A 9,014-nucleotide genomic window follows, 5' to 3' on the forward strand; every position below is an offset into this window, starting at 1 on the left:
CTAATTTTTAAGTTGATAATTTTGTACGGCCTGCGAACGATGCTATAAATATCCAAATGGCCCTTGGCAGAAAAAGGTTCCCTACCCCTGCTCTAGAGTTAGCAAGCTATAGAGAAAGAAGATCATGCTACTGAGGAAGGGTGACTGGCCTTGGGACCCAGATGCTTGTCCCACAAGGCTCACCTTCCTCTTGGAGGCTTCTCACCACCAAGGCTGCCTCACCAGGGCTGACATGGGGAATGCCTACCTATTTCAGGGAGTCTTACCTAGCCTCTTCCCTCAGGCCTTTACCCTTTGACCTCGGGAGGGCAAACCTATCACCATGAGAAAATGTAACCCATACAGCCACCATGGGTTCAAGCCACTCGCACAGTAGCAGGGGCATCGTCCAGTGATCCTCCCCCAACAGATCTGATTTTGCATTTCCTTCAACATCCAGGAAGATGAATTTTGAGTTTACTTACATTCAGAGAACATGCTACCATGAGGACCTCATCATGGCCAAACCTTCTCCTCGGACTAATTAGAGGGCAGGCAACCTTCAACCTGTAACTCTTCAACCTTCAAATCTCCACCCTCAGATCCTGCTGACTTGCAGAGGGAGGTTTATTCCGAGCATTCTAGAAAGCATAGGGATCCCACATGGGATTGTACCAGCTTGGTCTGCTTGGTCATGTCCCCGTGGACCTGTCCTCTAGTTGAGAGTAAGAAAGAGTAAGAAAGGAAGGAGGAAGAGTTTCTAGTGGAAAAAAACATGGACCAAATAAACAAACAGGAAGTCACCGAATTGCATCCAAAGTTTTATTCTTGCCAAAGTTTGGGGGCTGCGCTAACTCTGGCAGGCTGCCTTGATAACGAAGCAAAGTGCGGAGGTGAAGCGATGAGATTCTACATCACTGGGAAGACAGAGAGCAGGCAGGGGCCGGTGAGGGTCCAGAAGGTAGAGCAGGCGTTGAATTTGGGAGGAGAGCTAGAGCTGTGTTTATGTATTCAGCAGCAGCAGTCATCCTCGCGATGACAGCAAGCGGGACCTTCAGACCTCATGGGAATAATCCCCAAACAGCAGATCCCAGAGCAGCACCCAGAGCTGCAGCACCCAGAGCTGCAGCACCCAGAGCTGCAGCACCCGGAGCTACAGCACCCAGAATCCTCACAGCAGCCAGATGATCCTGAGTTGCAGTTCTGAGGCCGTTGGACCCAGCGTCTCAGGGGACTCACCCCGAAGGTCCGGGGAGCCAGGCAGCAGTAGCTGGTGGAACAGGGAGCAGAGCATGGATCAGGGACACAGCACTGGGCGCCCGAGCCACCTGCAGAAGACTGAAGGTAGTAGTAGCTCTGGGAAGAAGAAGGGTACTGGACATAGTATGTCTGGGTCGGGTAGGCAGTTGGGTATTGCACGTAGGTCGTCTGGCACGGAGCTGGGCACTTCACGTACGTCTGGCAGGGAGTTGGGCATTTTACATAGGTCGTCTGGCACGGAGCTGGGCACTTCACATACGTCTGGCAGGGAGTTGCACATTTCACATAGGTTGTCTGGCATGGAGCTGGGCATTTCACGCAGGTTTGAGTTGCGCATGGAGCTGGGCATTTCACGCAGGTTTGGGTTGCGCATGGAGCTGCGCATTTCACAGTGGTAACTTGGGAACCTTGCGCAGCCCCCAATCCCGAACCTTTCACACAAGATGGAGGGAACTGCACCTGCTTCTGCTGGTCACACATCTTGCTGTGCTTTGCAAAATCTGAAAAGAAAGGTTTAGTCAGAACTAGGAAGATGTCCAGGGGCACCTGCAGCACCCCCTTTGGATAGCGTGGTCTGTGAGGAGTAGTTTTTCAAGAAGGTCATGGGCACCCAGAAGCTGCCAACCTGGCATTCAGGTGGACCTGCTACCTTAGGCTCAGCTCTTGTTCTCTCATGTGGCCGTGTGACTTTGGATAAGGCACCACTCCTCACTGGGCCTCAGTTTCCACAACGGAAAATGAAGGGGTTGCAAGAGTGACGTCTGCATTTCTGCCCAAGTCTCTAAGCCTCCTCTCCCCTCAGGCACTGTAGTGTCTGCATTATGAGTGCTTCTTGGGAAATTGTTGTTTCCACTGAGTTTATCTTGCCATCAATTCATTCAAGAGTGGCTTTCCAATGTCACCCCAATAAAGTTATTAAAAAAAAAAGAGTGGCTTTCCTTCCTCCTGCCCAGCCAGGCAGACACAGGGAAGGCAATTTCATGTCAATAGACCCCAAGCCAACATGAGTCTCAAGCTGAGCCTGGCAGAGCCTAACAAGGCCAAATTTGAGTAAGTTTCCACCATTTTCTCTTTGGATCAGCTAGACTGTCACTTTCCCTCCTTAATGGATCTCAGAGAGGACGGCACAACTACAGCCAGCGAGAGAAGACAGTGGCCCAGTTCTCTGAAAAGCCCTTTTCCCACAGGCCCGATGGCTCAGCTCACACCTCTACCCTCCTCCAACCCTCCAGCCTTCTGTCCTACCAGCTACTGCCCTCAGCTTCCTTCAGCAATGGCCCTCAATGCCTAGTCCTGACCACCCTCCTCCAGACTTTTCCACGCCAACTCCATCACGGCTCTCTTCCATTCTGTTGTTATCCCGGGTACAGAGACTTACCCTCTGCTGACAGGAACACGACTGGAAGAAGCCAGTGATCTGAGGAGCTGGCAGTTGGGGAGACCTTTTATAGGGTAGCAGTGAGGCAATTTTTAATGGTATCTGAATGAAGCACCAGCGATCACGAGGACAAGGGCCAGCACTGCATTGGTGAGATTCCTCCCCAGTATGTCTGGCTCTTCAGTCATAGGCAGGGCATGTCTCTGCTTGACATTGAATTTGCCTAAATTATTCTTGTTGCCTTCTTCATGAAGCAAGTCAGTCTTCTTTTTCTACAAGTTAGGAGAGATGCTGATGAGATCTGTCCCCATGAAGTTGTTTCTAGGTCACTTGAGTCTTCAAGGACTTGTCTAAGATGTGATTAGTGGCTCAATTTTTCACACTAGCTGTGCCAAGAGCTACACTGCATTTGCCCAGACTAAATGAAGTGTTCTTTCTGAGGACTTTGATGGTAGCTCCTGCTGGTCTGGGTTGCTGCACATAATACATTTGGCTCAGTGGTCTCTGCCTCAATATGGCAGCAAGGCCCTCAGGAAATGCTTTGTCCCATGGACTGATGGGTTATTCTAAGTTTATTTGGGAAACGAGGTGAATTCTTGATGATCCCAAACTCCAGGATCTATATCTAGGCTGTCTTTCCCCATCTTCTCATGCCCTATGATCTGCCTCATCTTCATCTCTCTGAACCTCATTACCATGCCTAGATCCCCAAGAGCCCAGCACAGGGGGAATTCCAGCCAAAGGAACACCATGTGATAACAATAATAGTAGAACCTAACATTTAGTTGAATTCTCTTTATGTGCCAAAGAGTTCATGAGATACATACACTTACAGATTGACGTGTTGCTGAGGCCCTGAAAGACTAAGGAAGTTATCCATTGTCACAAGCAAATAAGTAGAGAAGCTAGCATTTAAATGTAGGCAGTTGGCCTTCATAAGCCATGATTTTTAGCACTACAATACATTACCTTTTATTTCTGGATATAGCTTTGTGCCTGAATCTCTGCTTCCTTTTCTTTCCCCAGTGCAGTGTATGTAGGAAGAGAGGTAGAAATAATATATATATAGAACTTACTATGTACTAAATACCATCCTACTGCTTTATCTGTGTTACTTCATTTGATCTTCATAATAACCATGTGGTGTAGGCTATGTTAATCCTAGCTTTACAGAAAAGAAATCTAAGACCCAAAGGCTTAACTATTCCACCAAGGTCATCCCGTTGGTAGGTAAGGGGGTATCATTGAACCCAAGCTTGTCTACTTTCGGAGTCCACACTCTTCCCACCAAGCCATGTTGAGTCGCCCAATGTGGAAGGTTAGCTTGCTCCTGAGCCTAGCACTGTTCCAAATACCCATGCCCTCAGATCAGCCAGCCCAGGCCCCACCATGGTCCCTGTGGCCTTTCAGGTGAAAGATGCTTCTGCATTTGTCCATAATGGATCCCCAAACTCCCCAGGACCCATAAGCCTTAAGGCTCTAAAATTTCCTAAATAAAAAGGAAAAAACACAACAACACGAACCCTCACTACTTCTTAGGCACTTCTCACTCCAACCCAGGTCTTTCAAGGTCTGTCCCTGAATATTTTGGAAGAGGCAAGAATCGGAGATTCTGCCCCAGACTTGGAAACTTTCCTGCTTCCTCCTGCCATTCGTGCTTCTGGTAGGCTTGTAACACTCCATAGCTTCCTCTGAGAAGCCCACCAATCCCTCTCCCCAAGGGGATGGTGTAGTGGGGAGGAATGTGGTTTAGGTCATTCCAGTGCCTGCTCGTCTAAGTGGCCCACATCAGTTAATACCTAGGCCTGATGTTTTATGGAGGAAATGGAAAAGGGGTGATCTTTTATTGGGCTGGACACTTCACATGGGATATATTATCAAATTTAGTCCCCTTAAGAGTGTCACAAATAAATAAGTAAACAAACAAATGTGTGCAAGCTCACATAACTAGAAGTGGTGGATTCAGAATTTGAACCCAGGTATAAGAGACTTAAAATTTACTGTCTTTTCCATCATAACATGCTGCTTCTAGTGTTAAAATCTACAATGTTTTAGGAACTATACCTTTCAGCACCTAACAGACACAGTTAAGAAGCCCACTACCTTACGCGTAGGATGGGCAGCCCCACTTTACAGGGAAGAAAATGTCCTAGAAGGCCAGTATTTTAGGGCATGTCAACGAAACAAGAGAGAGCGTTTGTGAGCTAAGGCACAAATGGAACTAAGCCCTTGTCCTGATTCTGCCACTGCCTCACAGAGCGATTCCACTGTGGCCTGCAGTCTATCCCACTCGCTTATTAAATTTATTGGGATAACCCTGTTTAATAATATTATGTAATTTTAAATGTACAAGATTATAATTCAACATCTGTGTACTCTAATGTGTGTTCCCCATCCAAATTTTAGTCTTCTTTCATCACCATATATTTGACCCCCTTTACCCACTTTGCCCACCCCCTCTCCCTCTTCCTCTCTGGTATTCACTATCCTGCTGTCTGTACTATGAGTATGTTTTATTAGTTCCTTTGTTACTTTTTTTTCATATTCCCCATATGAGTGAAATAATACGTTTTTTGTCTTTTTCCGTCGACTTATTTCACTTAGCATAATACTCTTGAGATCCATAATGTTGTCACAAATGACAATATTTCATCTTTTTTATAACTGAGTAGTGTTCCATTATATTTACATATATATCATACCCATCCACTCTAAAATAAAGAGTTAGATGAGGCCCCTCCTGGGATAATCTATGATTATGGAAGTCTATTCTACAAAGGAAATGTACATTTCCACATCCTAATCATCCATGGAGTTATTCCCACTAGACTATAATTCCATGCATTGGCAACTATGAACATGTTCACTGTATATCACCTGGCTCTAGCACAGGACCTGGGGACCATTCACTAGACAAACATAGAAATGGATGCATGAATGGCGATGCTTTACACTGATGGTAGAACCTAGACCACCTTCCTTCCCCCATGTGGTGAGAGCACATTCTGCTGTTAGCCAATCTGTGTGTCCTGTGCCATCTGTGAGCTCTGATTGGATCACTTCCTGCTCTGTGGGGTTAGGCTCTCACTAATGGGTTTGACATCTTCAAGCAGCATTAACATCACTGGTGAGAGATGCCGCTTCCATGTGCCACCAAAACAGGTGGGTGGGTTGTGTCCCACCCATTTTACAGACTGAGAAGGCAAGGCATGGTGAAGTCAGATGACTGGTACAAGTGCCAGGGTGAATCACAGGGCTATCTTCAAACATATCTTTCCCTTTGGACACAAGCTCATAAAATCAGAGACTTGTGGACTCACGCAATAGTAGTCCAGTAGACTCACAGGGTAAGAAGGGAAGAGAATTAGGAATTCACAGAATCAGAATCCTGGCATCTCTGAGGTACAGGGGACTAACACATGTCATCGGTCTGGCCCCTGCCAGGAGAGACAGGTCATCTGACCTAATGGGCTATTCTTCTTTAAAAGATTTTCTGGTCTTTAAAAATTCTCTACAGTCCCTCTGGTTAGCTCATTTCAGGACTTACTACCATCTTCATAGTCAGGAACTGTATACTAGAGTATCTCGAAGGTTCCTTAGAGCCTCGGCATCCACAAATCCTGACATTAATTACGTGTTTGAAGCTGTGCTCCTAAGTGCATGAACAAAACCAAGATTTTAACTCAATGGTACCACCAGCCCCAATCAGGAGATCAGAGCAGGAGTTGCCCAAGTTGGCCTGTTGCTCCCTGAGGGCAGGACCTGGGACTCCTCTCATCCTGGGAGCTTCCTTTGACCAGGGTCTAGAGAGGTTCTGAGGGCAAAATCTGGGTCGTGTGCATGTGCGTGTGTGTGTGAAAAAGAAGTGGAAGGTATTAAGAAGCCACACACCTAGGCGAGAGAGAAGGAGAGAGAGAGAGGACACAGGAACATTGTATCCAGTAAGAAATCTCACTTCTGTGTCTGAGACTAGAAGATAGTGCAGAGGCCCCTCCCTTGGAGCCCGTGTCCATGTGTGTCTCTCTTCTGGGCTCAGCTATGACACTTGCCCCAGAGCCTCTACACCATTATTTCAGGGACAATCAGAGATTTCTCCTAGATTATCAAGATATCAGAATAGACAACAGGCAAGGATCTTTACAGGCACTGGGCTCAGCCCTTATATTGTAACAGGCCCCCAGGAGGGAAGAAACTTGCTCAAAGCCACACAACCAGGTAGGAGCAGACACCAGACAGGAATCTCTGAATCCCAACCAGGTCACAGACCATTACGACATGTGGTCACTGGACAGGCTTGCTAGGGAGCGCCCTTATCTGGCCGCCTCCTTGCCTCCCTCCCCTCTCCCAAACCCACCATGTTTATTTTGTTCACACCTATAGCCTTAGATCTTGAAACTGCTCTTGGGACAGAAAAAAATAACCAATAAATATTTTTTGGATGAAAAGTCCAAGCAAATATTAATGTGAAATAAAGCATGCGCCTAACATGTGAGCCAGTACTAAGTGACTGTCGGTTAGTTTTGCTGGTACTTCTACCTTACATCCACCATCAACCACATGCAATAATCCTAGTTGCATTCAGTTCTGAGCAAAAAGGCTGAAGACAGGTGGACAGGGTAAGAAATAAGTCTTTTCCTTTAATTCAGAAGAATTGCAGCCTAGAAAGGCTGTGACTCTGTCATACTAGCCCCTGGTCAGGCCGGCCACCACTTTCCACCCATTTTGGAAAGCACCCGACCATCACCATCACCATCTCTCTCTCTCTCCCTCCTTCTTTCTCCCTCAATATGTCTGTCTCTTGTGCTTGCATACACGTGTGCATGCACACACACTCAGATAGGCACACATGCACTCTGGTAACCATTTTAAAAAGTGAGTTTTCTTAACATACAAGATAATGAGTTGTACAGAAGGAATTCTTCTCACAATTAAAAAACAAATCACTAAGGCAAAAATCCTCCACAAAATCAAAAACATTTTTTTCTGTTCCAGACCACGATACCTAGGATGAGAAACTTTAGCATTGGATGTTCCCACCTATGGAAAGTTCCCTCTGGGAGCCAACTCTTTTTATATATTTCATAAGATTTAAATATTTTTAACTTTATTTTATTTTATTTTAATACTAGAGGCCCAGTGCATGAAAATCGTGCACTGGGGGTAGGGGGGGGTCCCTCAGCCCAGCCTGAGCCCTCTTACAGTCCAGGAGCCCTTGCTCCCGGGGAGCAGGCCTAAGCTGTCAGTTGGACCTCCTTAGAGCTGCTGTGGAGGCAGGAGAGGATCCTGCCACTGCCACTGCACTCGCCAGCCGTGAGCAGGGCTTCTGGCTAAGCGGCGCTCCCCCTGTGGGAGCGCACTGACCACTAGATGGCAGCTCCTGTGTTGAGCGTCTGCCCCCTGGTGGTCAGTGCATGTATAGTGACCAGTCATTCCACCATTCAGTAGATTTGCACATTAGCCTTTTATTATATAGGATTTTTATTGATTTCAGAGAGGAAGGGAGAAGGAGAGAAATATAAAAACATCAATGATGAAAGAGAATCATTGATCAGCTGCCTCCTTCATGCCCCACACCGGGGATCAAGCTCATAACCCAGGCATGTGCCCTGACCAGGAATCGAATGGTGACCTCCTGGTTCATAGGTTAATGCTCAATCACTGAGCCACACTGACTGGGCCATAAGATATATTTTTTATTCATTTTCTGACAAGGCATCTAAAAACACATACCTTAAAACATAGAAGTTTAATAATGACAAAGCTGATGCTGGTGTTGATGATGAATTTGATAACAAGGACATGGAAGATGACTCACTTCCAAGCTTGCATTTCTACCCTTGAAGGACCAGGAACTAACTGCCTTCATGACAACTTCTGCTACCAACTCAGATTGTCTGCATTGGGGTAGAGGTGGGAAAAGAGTTTCCTGGTAAGTATCTCTCTAGGAATGTCCTTCTGTCACCCCATCTCTCCCCACTAATACAATGTTGCAATCATGTCACTCAAAACTCAGATGAGAGTCTATGGAAATAGGGATGAGATCATGGGCTACAGGAACAGTTATCATAACAACTGTTATCATAACAACCTCAACCACATCTGGGCCTTTAATCTATGACCAACACTGCCCCAGTCCTATGAAAAATAGACAAATAAACTTCAGCTTCTGCCCTCACTGAGCTCACAATTTAATTGGAGGAAGACACAGGGACACCTGAGAAGTTGGATAGTAATGTTGACCCTCAACACAAGAGAAACCAGTAGACAGGGCATGACTGAAGGCAAATTCAGGAGTCTACACCATGTTTCTCAGTAGGCAGTTTTTTTAAATGCTGTCAAGACACCACAATAGAACAATTGATTTCAAATTTCTGGGTATTCCTACAGCAGTGTTGTT

General features: G+C 46.3%; 1 protein-coding gene across 1 annotated transcript; it reads right to left on the reverse strand.

Annotated features, from left to right (window-relative positions):
- Window positions 1-870: 870 nt before the first annotated feature.
- On the reverse strand, window positions 871-1,719 carry KPLCE (KPRP N-terminal and LCE C-terminal like protein). Its single transcript, XM_054712207.1, has one exon. The coding sequence runs from the start codon at window positions 1,717-1,719 to the stop codon at window positions 991-993; it is 729 nt and encodes a 242-aa protein (XP_054568182.1). The 3' UTR covers window positions 871-990.
- Between the last annotated feature and the right edge of the window lie 7,295 nt (window positions 1,720-9,014).

The sequence above is a fragment of the Eptesicus fuscus genome, chromosome 22 (genome assembly GCF_027574615.1).
Source record: "Eptesicus fuscus isolate TK198812 chromosome 22, DD_ASM_mEF_20220401, whole genome shotgun sequence".
Classification (NCBI taxonomy): Eukaryota; Metazoa; Chordata; class Mammalia; order Chiroptera; family Vespertilionidae; genus Eptesicus; species Eptesicus fuscus.